Source organism: Blennius ocellaris (assembly GCF_963422515.1).
Source record: "Blennius ocellaris genome assembly, chromosome: 8".
NCBI classification, from domain to species: domain Eukaryota; kingdom Metazoa; phylum Chordata; class Actinopteri; order Blenniiformes; family Blenniidae; genus Blennius; species Blennius ocellaris.
Window position 1 is genome coordinate 5,717,521 of NC_137657.1, and position 16,257 is coordinate 5,733,777.

A 16,257-nucleotide genomic window follows, 5' to 3' on the forward strand; every position below is an offset into this window, starting at 1 on the left:
GGTTGTACGAACGACTAAACAGTGACATTGTGTGTATGTTGTGTGTGTGTGATTTAAAGAAATGTCTCTATGGTATTTCTGGATAAAGTAGTTATTTGAACCAATTATTGTGTGAGTGCAAGCTTTCTTTAAAGATACGAATAAACAATGCAGTGTTTTGAACATTGGACAGTCTGTGATACAAGTGCTGACTGTTGTGAGTTTTGTATCTAGAGTTGTGAAAAATGACATCAAGGTTCTGAAACTAGTCTCAAAGTGATATTAATTTCTAACACGTCTCTTCTGAAAGTGTTTTTTACCGTAATGTTGAGTCTAAATGGGCACAAAGAAAATTTAAAAGGCTGCGCGGTCACGTGGTGCGCGCCCCCGTAGACTGGCTCAAACCGACGGAGTCCCGCACAGACTGCCCGACGTCCCCTCGCCCGCCTGTCCGCCCGGTATGTCGGCAGTGTGCGCTCCTCGGACCCGCCGCCTCCTCCGGCTCGCCTCCCCCGGGCTGACCGCCTCCATGCTCCGCCACTACAGTCTGGACGTGTCCGCCGCCCGACTGCTCCGGACGCAGGGCTACGTGGACGGCCGCTGGGTCTCCGCAGCGTCGGTGTTCCCGGTCCTGGACCCGGCCACCGGGCAGGAGATCGCCCGGGTGGCGGACTGTGGCCCGGCGGAGGCCAAGCAGGCGGTGGACGCCGCGTACAAGGCGTTTGAGTCCTGGAGGCGCTCCACGGCCAAGGTAGGAGCCAGACCCCGTGAGAAGAACCAAGGATTTAACCCAAAACACTCTTTAATTCAGCGGAGGTGAGCGGAGCGGCTCGGCTCGGTTCGTTTCCTCGACCGAATCACGGCTGACTTTCAATCGGCTCGTGGAGAATTCACCTGGAGGCGCACTGTGGAGGAACACCAGACAAACCACTGGTGCTTCCTATCTCCATGTGGAGCGCTGACAGCTTCCAGCCTGTCAGTCTCATACTTCAACATCAGCTCTGCCGTGTCACCGAACTCCACTCAGAACGGCGCTCGATTAATATAAACGCGTAATAACAGAGTGAAGACACTCCGAGCACATTTTGATTTGAGGGCTTTAAAAGTTTCACAAGAGTAGTTTTAATTCGGCTTGAACACAATTTGCCAGAAAAAACACGTTTCAGTGAAAGTAGGCGCTCTGTCTTCACTGCAGTGACCTGCTGGACGCTGAGGAGGATTTCAGTTTGTCAGAAAGGTTATTAGTTCACACAACACTGATAGAAATTCTTGAGAACTCTGCAGTTTAGATGTGGTTCAACTTGTAAAGGTACTGTGTTTCAGTAAGAACCATGAACACTGAGAACAACAGGAGGAGAACCTGCTTCCCTCTGACCTTCATAGTTTATCTTCACTCAGTGTCTGTATGGAAGGAATGTTCTCCACATTTGCACACGACTTTGCAGTAAATGGTGAGAAATGTTCTTGTTGATAAATTCAAACTTGGAATCCTACATCTTCTACTCACACAAGAGCCCGTTGAATGGAGTTGAATGGAGTTTCACAGAGATGGAGAGTTTATCAGTGAGAATAGAATAGAAATACTCTATTAATCCAAGAGGGAGATGCTTTAATCTCGGTACAGTGTCTGTTTAGTATCAGTACAGTACTGGTCTGGTACCAGTGTGGCATCAATGTAGTATCGGTATAGTATCAGAATGGTATCGTATAGTACTGGTATGGTATCGGCATTGGTTTAATGTCAGTTTAGTATCTGTGTGGTACTGGTCTAGTATCAGTATAGATTCGGAATGGCATCGGTACAGTATCAGAATTGTATTGGTATATTATTAGAATGGTATTTGTATATTATTAGAATTGTATTGGTATATTATTAGAATGGTATTGGTATATCATTAGAATTGTATTGGTATATCATTAGAATTGTATTGGTATATCATTAGAATGGTATTGGTATATTATTAGAATTGTATTGGTATATTATTAGAATGGTATTGATGTGACGATGTGATTGGCTGTCGTAGGAGCGCAGCGTCCTGCTCAGGAAGTGGTTTGACCTGATGACGCTGCACAAAGAAGACCTCGCCAAGCTGATCACCTTCGAATGTGTGAGTGTTAATGAGGAGTACCTAAAGTAGTTGAGATTACTGCTTCTGTTTCCACATTTGGACTGGTACTGTCTGACCTCCACGAAGGAAATGGCACTTCCCCCTGCCGCGTGGGTCCCGACGGTGCACTTTGTGTTTCAGGGGAAACCCATGAAGGAGTCTCTGGGTGAGGTCACGTACTCGGCCTCCTTCCTGGAGTGGTTCTCCGAGGAGGCCCGGCGGGTCTACGGAGACGTCGTCCCGGCTCCTCTCCGAGACCGAAAGATCTTCCTCCTGAAGCAGCCGGTGGGCGTGGCCTCCATCATCACGCCGGTGAGCAGCCAATCAGAGTCCAACCGGCGGGTTAGAGCAGGACCTGCGTGAAGCGCTAGTGTGTTCACGGTATTCAGCGTGTGTGTGTGTGGTACGTTCAACGAGTTCAGGATGTCTGGAGTGTGCAGTGTGTGTGTGTCTCAACTAAAAACATTTCAAAATGAAAGCTGTAAGCAGCCGTACTCTGCCGTACCTCGTACTCTGCCGTACCTCGTACTCTGCCGTACCTCGTACTCTGGCCTCTGGCCCGTCAGGATCGGCCCAATCATGGCCTTTGGCCCAATTAAATATTGAAAGAAATATACATTTTGAAGGTTCTAACAACCAGACACTTTTGTTTTGAAGAAATTTGGGTCTTTTGTTTTGAAAGCCAGCTAAACTCTGATCCAGCTAAACCCTAAATAGAATCTTTTTTTAAAAGTTTTATTTGTATTTTTTTAATAAACAAAGACTTTTATTTTTTCAGTTTTGAGGAAAATGTTCTAATAAATGTATCATTTCTTAACAGGGAAGTGTGTGGGCTTTCAGTGTGTGTGGGTTTAAGCAGTCACACGTAAACTTTGGACTCGGGGCGCCTCAGTTTGTCACAAACATGATTTTCCTCCATTTTAAATGTCGCTTGAAAAAGGAGTTTTGGTTTGATCTCTCTACGACTTTTAGTGTTTCTAGGTGGCGCTAGAGAGCACATTTTGGCACTCTGAGGGTTATTTTATACTCGTCTTAAATTTTGTTGCCAGTCTTGATGAGCGTGTCAAATTTGGTGAAAGTCTGAGCGTTTCGAGGGTCAGAATCAGGCTGAATGACGCAAAAGTATAAAAAAAAAGAGTAAGAAGAAGAATCATTACAGTGGAGTCCTGGCCTGTCAGGCTCGGTCCCTCTGTCCAAGTCTGGACCAGAACCAGCTTGAAAGAACGAGACATGAACACACACTCACACACACACACACACACACACTGTCTGCTCTGTGTGTCAGTGGAACTTCCCCAGCGCCATGATCACCAGGAAGGTGGGCGCCGCTCTGGCCGCCGGCTGCACGGCGGTGGTGAAGCCGGCCGAGGACACGCCGCTGTCGGCTCTCGCTCTGGCTGAGGTCAGTGAACGCACCGTCTGGATCCGTCTGGGAGCCGAGGGGGTTGCTGAGGGTCACCTGTGTGTGTGTGTGTGTGTGTGTGTGTGTGTGTGTGTGTGTGTGTGTGTGTGTGTGTGTGTGTGTGTGTGTGTGTGTGTGTGTGTGTGTGTGTGTGTGTGTGTGGCAGCTGGCGGAGCAGGCCGGCATCCCGGCGGGGGTGTTTAACGTGGTCCCCTGCTCCAGAGAGAAGACTCCGGCGGTGGGTCAGGTCCTCTGCACCGACCCCCTGGTGGGCAAAATCTCCTTCACCGGCTCCACCGCCACCGGGAAGGTGAGTCACTGAGGGGGCGGGGCTTATCGGCCCGTAACGAGGCCCCAGGCGGCGTTTGGATTCGTGTACAATATACATTGACACGGGGAGCAGTTGTACTCTGTGGCGTCAGTAATATTAGTACTATATCTCATTTGTACTGTGTAGGATAGGTACTCTACACTGCAGAGTACTACAGTACCACAGAATACTTCGGCTGACATATGAATGGTTCCTCTCAGGTGTTGCTAAAAATGGCCGCTGACACGGTGAAGAAGGTGTCCATGGAGCTGGGAGGCCACGCCCCCTTCATCGTGTTCGACAGTGCTGACGTGGACCGGGCGGTGGCGGGCGCCATGGCGTCCAAGTTCAGGAACTCTGGACAGGTGAGGCAGACACTCAGTAGGTGGAAGGCGACGGCAGCCTCCACCTACGGCAGCGTCATTAGAAAACGGTCCGGTGTGGTCAGCTTTTTTAGATACAAAAGTCTGACCTTGAAAGTAGAGACTGTGTCAGCCTGACATCTGTGATGTCACTTCCTGTTGCAGACCTGCGTGTGTTCAAACCGCTTCCTGGTTCAGAGCGGGATCTACGAGCGCTTCGTGGACAAACTGGGACAAGCGATGGACGCCGAGCTCCGCCTGGGCCACGGCTCGGACCCCCAGACCACCCAGGGGCCGCTCATCAACTCCCGCGCTGCAGAAAAGGTAGGCGGGCCTTAGAGTAACTGACCACAGAGTAACTAGCCTACAGAATAACTAACCACAAGAGTAACTGACTCACAAAGTAACTATGGAGTGTGTTGGTCGCTCAGGTGTTGCAGCAAGTGTCGGACGCCGTGTCCCGGGGAGCGACGGTGCTGCGAGGCGGGAAGCGTCTCCACGGTTCCTTCATGGAACCGACTCTGCTGGTGGACGTCAACACCGACATGGCGTGTACGAGGGAGGAGACTTTCGGGCCGCTGGTTCCCGTCATCAGGTCGGTACCGCGACTCGTTACACCCTGATGATTAAACCCCGGAGACATTTGAGAGGACGTCCGCCCACCCACCAACCAGAGCTTCTCCTTCTGACCTACAGGTTCGACACCGAGGAAGAGGCTCTCTCTGTGGCTAACTCTGCTAACGTGGGGCTGGCAGGTAAGCACAGCATCCAGCTGTTTTTGTACGTGTAGAGACACGTATAGCGACACATGTAGCCCCATAGAGCTGCATGTAGCTATGTATAGCGACACATGGAGCCCCATAGAGCTACATGTCACTACGTATAGCGACACGTGTAGCCCCATAGAGCTACACGTAGCTACGTATAGCGACACGTGTAGCCCCATAGAGCTACATGTAGCTACGTATAGCGACACATGTAGCCCCATAGAGCTACGTATAGCGACACATGGAGCCTCATAGAGCTACATGTAGCTACGTATAGCGACACATGTAGCCCCATAGAGCTACATGTAGCTACGTATAGCGACACGTGTAGCCCCATAGAGCTACACGTAGCTACGTATAGCGACACGTGTAGCCCCATAGAGCTATATGTAGCTACGTATAGCGATACGTGTAGCCCCATAGAGCTACACGTAGCCACACGTAGCCACACGTAGCTCTATAGAGCTACATGTATCTCCATATAGCCCAGTTTGGGGTTGTTTCCAGGTGTGTCTCTGTTCTGATGGCTCAGCTGATGTTTTTTTCTCTCAGGTTACTTCTTCTCTCAGGACGTGAGTCAGATCTTTCGGGTTGCCGAGAACCTGGAGGTGGGGATGGTCGGGGTCAACGAGGGCATCGTGTCCTGCGCCGAGGCTCCGTTCGGGGGCGTCAAAGAGTCCGGTCTGGGACGCGAGGGCTCCAAGTACGGCATCGACGAGTACCTGGAGGTCAAGTACATGTGCCTCGGAAACCTGAATCCATGAGAGCGAGTGGAAGCTTCCAAAAGGTCACGTCACCTCTTCTTGGGTTTTAACGCCAACTTCTTAACACGTTAACCTTTACATCTCCGCATTCCTGAGAGCCTGTTAATGAGACGTGCCAAGCCCCTCCCCCTAATATGAACTGCCCAATCAGACTTTTTGATGACATCATGCACTGACCTGCAGCCAATCAGAATCTAGTTCTGTTTCTCTGGACGAAATCCAAACAGAATCCGTCCTGGAAGACGCCAAGACAAAGCACAAAGTTTCTGTTTCTCTTTTTTTTGTCGTTTTTAATATTTTCAATCATCAGTAGACTTCATGAGACAAACTGAGCCACACTACAGTGTGTGTGTGTGTGTGTGTGTGTGTGTGTGTGTGTGTGTGTGTGTGTGTGTGTGTGTGTGTGTGTGTGTGTGTGTGTGTGTGTGTGTGTGTGCGCGCAAAGGGGAAACAGGGTCTGCATGTGCATGAGTGTGGAGATGAAATATATATATATTGAGCAGATGTAGTTATTGATCTTAAAGAGTTAGAATCTGTATTTTTTTGTATTTCCTCTGAACACCTCGGAGCAGAAGGGGCGGGGCCTAAACCTCAAACATTCCTATTAGTTGTAGAACGCATGAAGCCATGAACTCAAGTGCAGGAGTGGGTAACAGAAAATTGTAGAAAGAAAAAGATTTTCTCTCATTAATTAGTGACAAATGAAGTTTGGGCTCGTAGACGCTAACTGTTTTTCCCTGTTGGGTTTTAATGTTATATGATGAAGCAGCACAAACCTTGAGCACTGAAACTGGGATTGTAGCTCATTGAGCTTTCAGAGGCTTGTTCTGCCTGTTGTGACGTTCTGTCCTGCGAGTGAACTCTGAACTGAAACCATGTGCTCATAAACTAACCACCATGAAGATATGAGCCGATACGAGGGGAGAACACGACGTCTTTGACCTGCTCTCAGCGCCCTGGTGGAACCATGTAGAACGTCTTCTGTATGTGAACAGGCTGAAGAAAGAACCAATTAACGTTAACAGAGCCTCTCCTGTCTGTGTCTTCAGTGTAACATGTTTTTGTTAAAATGGATGTAAAAAGTAGATTTTTGTATTTCTGACTGTTAATAATACAAATTAAAGTTGAAACCTTGATACTGTGCTGGACTTTTGTTTTAACTGAATTCTATTGAGCCCGTGAATCCACAGTAAACACACGGTGAGCCTTTCCTTCCTCTAAACAGTGTTTGACTTCATCACAGCTTTTTGAGTTAAACCTCTGGGTTAAGGTTAATCTGTCAGTAACACACACACACACACAGCAGATATTTTCTGATGCGTTTTATTATTGCTAAAAGACAGTCAATCAAAGTTGCATTCTGGGAGCTGAAGCGGATGATGATGATGGTGGTGGTGGTGTGATGATGTCATTGGTTTAGTTGTAGCCATCTTTCTCACTCTGCGATTGGCTGGACGGTGCGGCGGTCAACGGGAGCTCAGGGTTCAGTGCGGCTTGCAGAGGCTCCGCCCCCAGGTCACCTGCAGATGCATAGGATCAGTGAGGAATCAGCAGAGTTCAGTAGAGGTCAGTAGAGTCGACTTACCTGTGATTTGGGTCAGTCTGGCTCCCAGCTGAGTCCAGAAGGAGCAAGCGTTCTGCCTCAGGCCGCTCTGAAGGCGGAGGGCGGGGCTGAGCTGCAGGTAGGTGGGCGAGGCCTCGGAGGATTGGACGGGCTTCCAGCGGGGCAGAGCTGACTCCGCCCACAGGTGTGAGGGGTTCGGGTTCCTGAGGGGGAAACAGGAGACATGAGCTGCGCGGTGCCGACGGTGGCGCGCTGAGAGTCGGAGGAGGGGCGGCGGTCTGACCCGCGGTGGACGAAGCTCGACACGTAGCTCATCATGGCCACAGACTGGCGCCGCTCGGAGGAGGTGAAACGCTGAGAGTTGATTGGGTGGTGGGGCGTCCCGAACACCAGCTGAACGTCCAGAGGAACGGAAACGTCCGCTCTGTGGAAATACAGATTGTTACAGATTGAAACGGTTCCTGAGCTGCTGTCTCTCTCTGTGCAGCATGTTCCCCCATGAACATCCATTATAGAGCATCTTCCTCCTAACATCAGATTATAGAGCATCTTCCCCCTAACATCAGATTATAGAGCATCTTCCTCCTAACATCCAGATTATAGAGCATCTTCCTCCTCTAACATCAGATTATAGAGCATCTTCCTCCTAACATCCAGATTATAGAGCATCTTCCCCCCTAACATCCAGATTATAGAGCACCTTCCTCCTTTAACATCAGATTATAGAGCATCTTCCTCCTAACATCCAGATTATAGAGCATCGTCCTCCTCTAACACCAGATTATAGAGCATCTTCCTCCTAACATCCAGATTATAGAGCATCTTCCTCCTCTAACATCCAGACCATAGAGCATCTTCCTCCTTTAACATCAGATTATAGAGCATCTTCCTCCTCTAACATCAGATTATAGAGCATCCTCCTCCTCTAACATCAGATTATAGAGCATCTTCCTCCTCTAACATCAGATTATAGAGCATACGTGAGATTACCTGTTGTGAGAGCTGGAGGCCGGCTGGTGGAACAGGAAGACGTTAGCTTTGCTATTAGCCCAGTGGCTAGCCATCTGCAGCGTGGGGCAGATGATGAACAGATCCCTGCAAAACACACACACACACACACACACACACACACACACACACACACACACACACACACACACACACACACACACACACACACACACACACACACACACACACACACACACACACACACACACACACACTGAAGTTATTTCATGTCCAGAGGTAACAAGCACGGCCACATCGTTATGTTGTTCCAGTGTATTTTCTACCTGGTGGCGTTCTCCAGTGCTCTGGAGAACAGGTTGTACCCTGAGGCTGACGGGCTGTGATCCAGAGAGTAGAACCAGGCCGCCGCCTCCTTCAGCAGAGCGTTACCTGAGGCTCCGCCCAGCGAGCGGCTCAGAGCCTCGTAGAACGCCGTCTTCCCATCCGCTCGGCCCTGCAGCGCCTCGAAGTCCTGAAAACACACCGGGAGGAGGTCATGTGACGTCTCACAGCAGCGGGGGAGGAGTGTCGGACCCACTCTCGACCTCTGACCTTTATCCTGCGAGCGCGGCTGATCAGGCCGTCCTGCTGTGACGTTCCCAGCAGGAGGTCGACTCTGTGCAGCGATGAAGGAGCGACAGCCGGAGGGGCAGGAGACCAGGACAGGAAGGGACCACTGACCGCCAGCAACTACAGCAACAGCATCATCATCATCATCATCATCATCATCATCATCATCTTTTATGGATGACACTCTGAGGTGACTATTCTAATTGATTCAGTGTAAATCAATCTGAATGGCGTTCTGTGTTCTCCACCTTTGTCTGTGCGGCGTTGAGCCGATGAACCGGCGTCGCTCTGAGGCAGGCGACCATCTGCGTGAGGTCAGAGGTCACACAGCCGAGCTCTCGGGCCAGAATAACGGCCTGGCGCTGGGAGGTGGAGGCGGTCTGGAGCCCAGAGGGAGAAAACACGGATCCACCCTGTGGGGAGCACAGAACAAGGTTCCTTCCACATCCACGAATAGTCCCTTTCTCCACGGGAACAAGGGGGAGGACGAGGAGGAGAAGAGGAGGAAGAGGAGCAGGAATATCTCACCATCAAAATCATTCTCTGGAACAGAGGAGAGGAGGAGGAGGAGGAGGAGGAGGAGAGGAGATGGAGGCTGGTGATGTCAGCGCCACGACGCTCTGCTCCCACCGTCACTCTCTCCTTGTCTCCGCCCACCAGGGAGATGTGGGCGTGGACCCAGCGAAGCACCGCCTCCTGGTCCGACAGGCCGTAGTTACCACGGAGACCACCTGGATACAATGGAATAAAAGTTCTCTTACAGCGTTGCTCCACACAAAATAAATGTGTGTGTGTGTACCTGTACTCAGGAATCCCAGTGCTGCTGTCCGGTAGCTCGCTGTAACCACGACGATATTTCCCAAGGCAGCGAGGGCGGAGCCGTCCAACAGTCCTGACCTTTGATTGGTTGAAGGGTTGAAGAAGAACACGAGGACTGGGACACGCCCCCTCTGACACACACATACACACACGTTCAGTCATCTCCATGACAACCACGACAAAGTTGATAAAAGCAATCATTTACAAAGAAAGAAAGATGTGAAATCCTCGAGTTGTGAGACTGAAGGTCCGATGTTCCTGTGACGTTGAACCTGGGAAGTTGTCCTCAATGGACAGACTCACCACAGCAGCAGGAGAGAAGACGTTAAGGTAGAGACAGTCCTCAGAGGAGCCAGCAGACTCTGAGTCACCCGGCTGGATACAGCTGGAACTGAAGGACAAAGACACCCAGACTGAGACGAGTCCCGGGCCGTGCGACCTGCGGGGGTCGCTGTCTGTCGCTTCGGTTACCGTGGTTTGGTGGCGTCCCAGGTTCCCGTCCAATCAGCCGGCTGAGCAGCCTCGAAGCGGAGCGCTCCGGTCGGCGGACGAGCGTACGGGACTCCGAGGAACTGCACCACCCGCCTCCTGTCTGATCCCAGGGCGGTTTCCACGGCAACGCCTTGGAGGATGCCATGACCCTGGATGGAGACTGACGTAGCCGACGGCAACCGCTCTGAGGAAAAGATCCAGTGAAAGAACTTGTAAAAGGAGGTCAAACCTCAGTGGGCGGGCTCTGCTCTGATTGGCCGGGACTCTCACCAGTCCTCAGGTACACCTGGGCGGCGGGCTCCTTGATGACCAGCCGGCAGGAGGCTTTGGAGGAAGTGGGGTTGGAAGAACGCAGTCCGCAGACTGTGGTGTCCGGGTACAGAACGCAGCGAGTGGCTGACTCCGCCTCCCGCAGTGACACGGCAACACAAGACTCCGCCTCCTGACAGGCTGACCGGGAACAGACGAAGGTCAGGATAGGACCAACAAGCCAGGGTCTGGTTTCAATGCGTGATGGTTACCATGGAGACACCAGTCCCTGGTCATGTCCCGGTCGGCGGCGATGTCACGGCTCACGTGGATGACATCATACGTAGGGAGAGACGGGTCGACCAGGACCGACGAGGCAGAGAGCGAACGCCACTCGTCTGCTGACACTGAGACACATGACATACTCAAGTAACAGAGCTTCAGGGTAATTCAGAGTATTTGAGTACTCAAAGCTAGCAGCGAACCAGTCTTCAACTGTTTTCATCGAGGACAAAAGGAACTAGGTCACAGACACCTCAGTAACTGTAACTGAGTAACTAAACTCTGGTATTTGTACTGTTGTTGGTATTTGTATAGTTGGTGGTATTTGTACTGTTGGTGGTATTTGTACTGTTGGTGGTATTTGTAGTGTTGGTGGTATTTGTATAGTTGGTGGTATTTGTATAGTTGGTGGTATTTGAAGCGTTGGTGGTATTACCGTTGTTCTTGGTTGGAGGCAGACTGAAGGGAGGACAGAGAGCCGGAGACGAACTCCACTGATTGACTGCAAACACAAGCATGTCACATGAATACAAAACTCCTGTTTTGTGTGTGTGTGTGTGTGTGTGTGTGTGTGTGTGTGTGTGTGTGTGTGTGTGTGTGTGTGTGTGTGTGTGTACTCAGTACTGGGTTTCTGGTACCAGCCGAAGGGGTCTGGGGAGGTCATCAGCCCTGACGGGCTGCAGTCCTGAGTCCTCCACGAGGTCAAGTCGTCTTCACTGCAGGTCTGAACTCCCAGACTGACCAGAGCCAGACACATGATGTCTGAGCCTCCTGCACACACACACGCACGCACGCACGCACGCACGCACGCACACACACACACACACACACACACACACACACACACACACACACACACACACACACACACACACACACACACACACACACACACACACACACACACACTGAGTCCAACACTGTATAACCGAGCAACATCAACTAGGGAGCTAACAGTAGCATTGCTAGGCTACGCGCTAAAATAGCATCTTCTCCAGTGAAAGAGAGACTAATTTGATCCCGTCATAAATATTTATTCATTTTTGACTGTGGAAAATGTTTGTGTTGATTCATCTTGGATCTTCTTTGCATGTGATTGTAACAGGAAGTCGACGTCTGTCTTAGTAAACAGTCTGTAACCCTCACACCTGGTGCACACTTAAACCTATTTCATGTTTGTCCACAATGATTTTCCTTACCAGAAATCACCATTATAAATTCACCAGAATTTGTGTAATTGAATTTTTTTCTTTGCTTTTAATAATAATGAGAATTTTTAGAAAACTGCAGGGGAGCACCAGGAAAGCCAGGTTTTTTTTTTCTTTTTTGCTCAATTTAGTTAAATTTCTTCACATGTGATTCATGACATAACATATTATCAACAGCATCATATTAGAAATCAGTGTCAGTTTACAATGTTACAGTCGGAGTAGCGTTAGCATACCTGTTGATTTGTTAACTTTGTAACCGGCAAATCCGAAACCACGGCAACAAGGGTCTTCATCACAGCGCCGCTCGCACTGCATGAACCTGACACGCACACACACACACACACGTCAGACGAACAGTGAAAGGAGGATTCTGTGTGTGTGTGTGTGTGTGTGTGTGTGTGTGTGTGTGTGTGTGTGTGTGTGTGTGTGTGTGAGAGTGTGTGTGTGTGTGTGTGTGTGTGTGTGTGTGTGTGTGTGTGTGTGTGTGTGTGTGTGTGTGTGTGTGTGTGTGTGTGTGTGTGTGTTACCCCTCAGACAGTGGCGAGTTTGCAGTCAGGGTTATTACGCTGCGAACAGAATAAGAAACCATCTTCTGGAAAGAAACTCTCTGGTAGAAACTCTTCACAGGTCCAGACAGAGCCACTGGACAAACACACACAACATTTATACCTTATTGAGTGTATTTACTCTGTTTCGATTGTGATTTTCTTTCCTGACTGAATCAGCCAATTGGAGGCCGAGCTCCTCTGCTTACCTGCTTTGCTGTAGGTGTTGTTGGGGGTTCTGTCCAGCTGGTGGCGGCAGGGTAGCCTTTTAGAGGTGTCGTAGGCGCCACAAACTCTGCTGTCAGGATACAGCGAGCAGCTGAAGAAACCCGCCGAGTCGTCATCTCTGAGGTCAGCCACAAAGCACTCAGGCTCCGCGTCACAGCCTGCAAGAAACACATGTTACCTGGAGTCACCTGGAGTCACCTGGAGTCACCTGGAGTCACCTGGAGTCACCTGGAGTCTCCTCCTGACATCACCTGTAGTCTCTTCCTGACATCACCTGTAGTCTCCTGACATTACCTGTAGTCTCCTGGCATCACCTGTAGTCTCCTGACATTACCTGTAGTCTCCTGACATTACCTGTAGTCTCCTGACATTACCTGTAGTCTCCTCCTGACATCACCTGTAGTCTCCTCCTGACATCACCTGTAGTCTCCTCCTGACATCACCTGTAGTCTCCTCCTGACATCACCTGTAGTCTCCTCCTGACATCACCTGTAGTCTCCTCCTGACATCACCTGTAGTCTCCTGACATCACCTGTAGTCACCTGACATCACCTGTAGTATCCTCCTGACATCACCTGTAGTCACCTGACATCACCTGTAGTATCCTCCTGACATCACCTGTAGTTTCCTCCTGACATCACCTTTAGTAGTGTTTGTATTACTTTCTCAGGAAATTATTCAGTAATTACTATTTTATTGTAACTTGACCAACACTGACTACAGGTGACTCCAGGTGACTACAGGTGATGTCAGGATTCAACTACAGGTGATGTCAGGAGGAGACTACAGGTGATGTCAGGACATCACCTGTAGTTGAATCCTGACATCACCTGTAGTCTCCTGACATTACCTGTAGTCTCCTGGCATCACCTGTAGTCTCCTGACATTACCTGTAGTCTCCTGACATTACCTGTAGTCTCCTGACATTACCTGTAGTCTCCTCCTGACATCACCTGTAGTCTCCTCCTGACATCACCTGTAGTCTCCTCCTGACATCACCTGTAGTCTCCTCCTGACATCACCTGTAGTCTCCTCCTGACATCACCTGTAGTCTCCTCCTGACATCACCTGTAGTCTCCTGACATCACCTGTAGTCACCTGACATCACCTGTAGTATCCTCCTGACATCACCTGTAGTCACCTGACATCACCTGTAGTATCCTCCTGACATCACCTGTAGTTTCCTCCTGACATCACCTTTAGTAGTGTTTGTATTACTTTCTCAGGAAATTATTCAGTAATTACTATTTTATTGTAACTTGACCAACACTGACTACAGGTGACTCCAGGTGACTACAGGTGATGTCAGGATTCAACTACAGGTGATGTCAGGAGGAGACTACAGGTGATGTCAGGACATCACCTGTAGTTGAATCCTGACATCACCTGTAGTTGAATCCTGACATCACCTGTAGTCACCTGGAGTCACCTGTAGTCAGTGTTGGTCAAGTTACAATAAAATAGTAATTACTGAATAATTTCCTGAGAAAGTAATCCAAACACTACTGATTACTTATTGTCCAAAGTAATTGGTTCCGTTGTTTTTAGTTACTTTTCAAAAATGTTATGCACAACCTGGATATACTGTGAAGTAACAGACCTTTCAGCCTCAAGCCATTCATTCTGCATTTCCCATCATATAAAACCGAATCAAATGAAACACGGCATTTTATTTTGATGAGCCTGTTTAGTTTGTTTCAGTCTTTTAACTTCCTGCACATTGCGTCAAGCAGAAGTTAATTAAATACAACAGTTTCTGACTCAGAGAATGGGGATCTTGAGGAATAAGAAATGAGGAGCAGGAGAACCAGGTGATGCTCTCCACCAGAGGGCGACCTTACGTGTGAGACACCAGCGCAGGGCCTGCTGGGAGCTGAAGCTGTTCCTGTTCAGTAAGAAGGAGAGAGAGGGCAGTTTCCTCTGGGGCTCCACCACCACCTCGTCCCCAGACAGAGGCCGAAACTTCAGCTGCACCGATCCTGAGACGGAACACGTTTACATCATCACTCACAAGAAGACAACATTCGGACGCTTTGCTTGTTTTTCATTCACGATCAAAACATCAGAACGTGTCTGTAGAAACAAACCGTCCAGAGGAGGGCTGAGTTTGGCTGCGGCACATGACGGAGAACCAGAGCCGGCTGAGGACGCCGCATCTAACAAACAAACAAACAAACAAACAAACAAACAAACAAACAAACAAACTGTGACAAACCACCAGCTCTGAGTCACAAACAGCACTGTATGTCTGAGCATGGCGTGTCAGGGGTCAGAGGTCAGAGGTCAAGTACCTGGGTTCAGGTAGACGGCCTGGAAGATGATGATGGATGCCTGGTAGTCTTTCTTGTTCTTACTGTCAGCTGGCAGAGCAGATTCAGCTGGGATGACAGACAGACAGACAGACAGGCAGACAGACAGACAGACAGACAGACAGACAGGCAGACAGACAGGCAGACAGGCAGACAGACGTCAGTTCAGTCTGTTTCACTCATGTTTCCGTGTCTCGGTGTGACTTTAGCTCCTCACTGATGTCAAACTTCTCTCCTCCAAAGTCAAACAGGAAGCCGCGCTGCTGTTCGTTGTAGGTAAGCCCCGCCCCACAGATCCGGCTGGCCGTCCCCTGTCCAATCACGTCCCAGTCCTGGTCGCCACACGTCAGGACTGACGGGGACCTCAGCCAACCACAGAACAGGGAGCCTGAGGTGGGGGGGGGGGGGGGGGGGGGGGGTAAAGGAGGAGGTGTGAGGAAGAGCCCCGCCCACAAAGGCTGGACCAATCAGTGGTGAGGTGTGCGTACCTCCGTTCAGGACGTTCTGGTTGAGGATGAATCCGTGGCAGCAGGTGTCCCGGCCACAGCCGTCCTCACAGGAACGGTGGGCGTCAGCCAGGGAGGTCCGAGAGGAGGAGAACACCTGAGTCCTGAACACACCTGAGAGCACCTTCCTCATCCTCATCCTCACGAATCGCTGCGAGGAAAACTCCGTCCCTGGAACACACCGGGACAAACACACACCTGAACACACGTGGACACATAGCTGAGCACACACACACACACACACACACTTACACACACACACTTACACACACACACACACACACTGTTCTGAGGAAGATAAATTGGGGTTGCTCGGCAACGGTACCTTTCTTCCTGATGACCAACATGTCGGATGCTCCGCCCCTCACCTTCAGAGAGCAGCTCAGCCAATCAAAGAGCTCGGCTCGGGGATTACCCAGAAATCCGCTTGTCTGAGAAATAACAGAATTAAACAAACAAACAAAAAATCGTGTGTGTGTTTTTGTGTGTGTGTGTGTGTGTGTGTACCTGTTGGGAAGCATTGCAGTGTGTGTTCAGTGTGTGTGTGCTGTACAGTTCACACTGGGTTTGTCTGTTGAACAGCGCCACATGGTGGCAGGACCGCTCTGCTGCACATGCTGAGATAAACAAACAAACAAACTATCAAAACACAATATATATCAACTGGGGCAGAGAGTACTCAACATTTGTACTCAGTTAAAAGTGAAATTATTGTTGTTAAAACAGATTTAAATGACAGAGTATCAGTTACTTTAATAATGTATTTAGCAGCATTGCTG

The 16,257-nt window shown here is 49.8% G+C and overlaps 2 protein-coding genes across 2 annotated transcripts in view; one reads left to right on the forward strand and one right to left on the reverse strand.

Moving 5' to 3' along the window:
• Positions 1 to 439: 439 nt before the first annotated feature.
• On the forward strand, positions 440 to 6,828 carry LOC308133920 (succinate-semialdehyde dehydrogenase, mitochondrial-like; the record flags this gene model as incomplete). The annotated part of the gene is made up of 10 exons (XM_080501475.1): positions 440 to 730; positions 2,004 to 2,087; positions 2,229 to 2,399; positions 3,373 to 3,489; positions 3,656 to 3,799; positions 4,021 to 4,164; positions 4,327 to 4,485; positions 4,593 to 4,756; positions 4,858 to 4,916; positions 5,481 to 6,828. The coding sequence occupies 10 exons, from the start codon at positions 440 to 442 to the stop codon at positions 5,690 to 5,692; spliced, it is 1,545 nt and encodes a 514-aa protein (XP_080357601.1). The 3' UTR covers positions 5,693 to 6,828.
• A 280-nt stretch (positions 6,829 to 7,108) lies between these two features.
• tg (thyroglobulin) overlaps positions 7,109 to 16,257 on the reverse strand; it is a gene marked incomplete at both ends in the record, with an annotated part of 18,881 nt that continues 9,732 nt past the window's right edge. Inside the window, 25 exon segments of the mRNA XM_080501286.1 lie at positions 7,109 to 7,212; positions 7,278 to 7,459; positions 7,540 to 7,680; positions 8,247 to 8,351; positions 8,552 to 8,739; positions 8,820 to 8,957; positions 9,086 to 9,250; positions 9,366 to 9,568; positions 9,637 to 9,787; positions 9,960 to 10,047; positions 10,128 to 10,332; positions 10,419 to 10,598; positions 10,670 to 10,804; positions 11,116 to 11,181; positions 11,304 to 11,450; positions 12,124 to 12,209; positions 12,418 to 12,532; positions 12,645 to 12,821; positions 14,505 to 14,642; positions 14,751 to 14,804; positions 14,955 to 15,041; positions 15,190 to 15,360; positions 15,461 to 15,649; positions 15,804 to 15,909; positions 15,986 to 16,095. Coding sequence (XP_080357412.1) covers positions 7,109 to 7,212; positions 7,278 to 7,459; positions 7,540 to 7,680; positions 8,247 to 8,351; positions 8,552 to 8,739; positions 8,820 to 8,957; positions 9,086 to 9,250; positions 9,366 to 9,568; positions 9,637 to 9,787; positions 9,960 to 10,047; positions 10,128 to 10,332; positions 10,419 to 10,598; positions 10,670 to 10,804; positions 11,116 to 11,181; positions 11,304 to 11,450; positions 12,124 to 12,209; positions 12,418 to 12,532; positions 12,645 to 12,821; positions 14,505 to 14,642; positions 14,751 to 14,804; positions 14,955 to 15,041; positions 15,190 to 15,360; positions 15,461 to 15,649; positions 15,804 to 15,909; positions 15,986 to 16,095 — 3,431 coding nt within the window.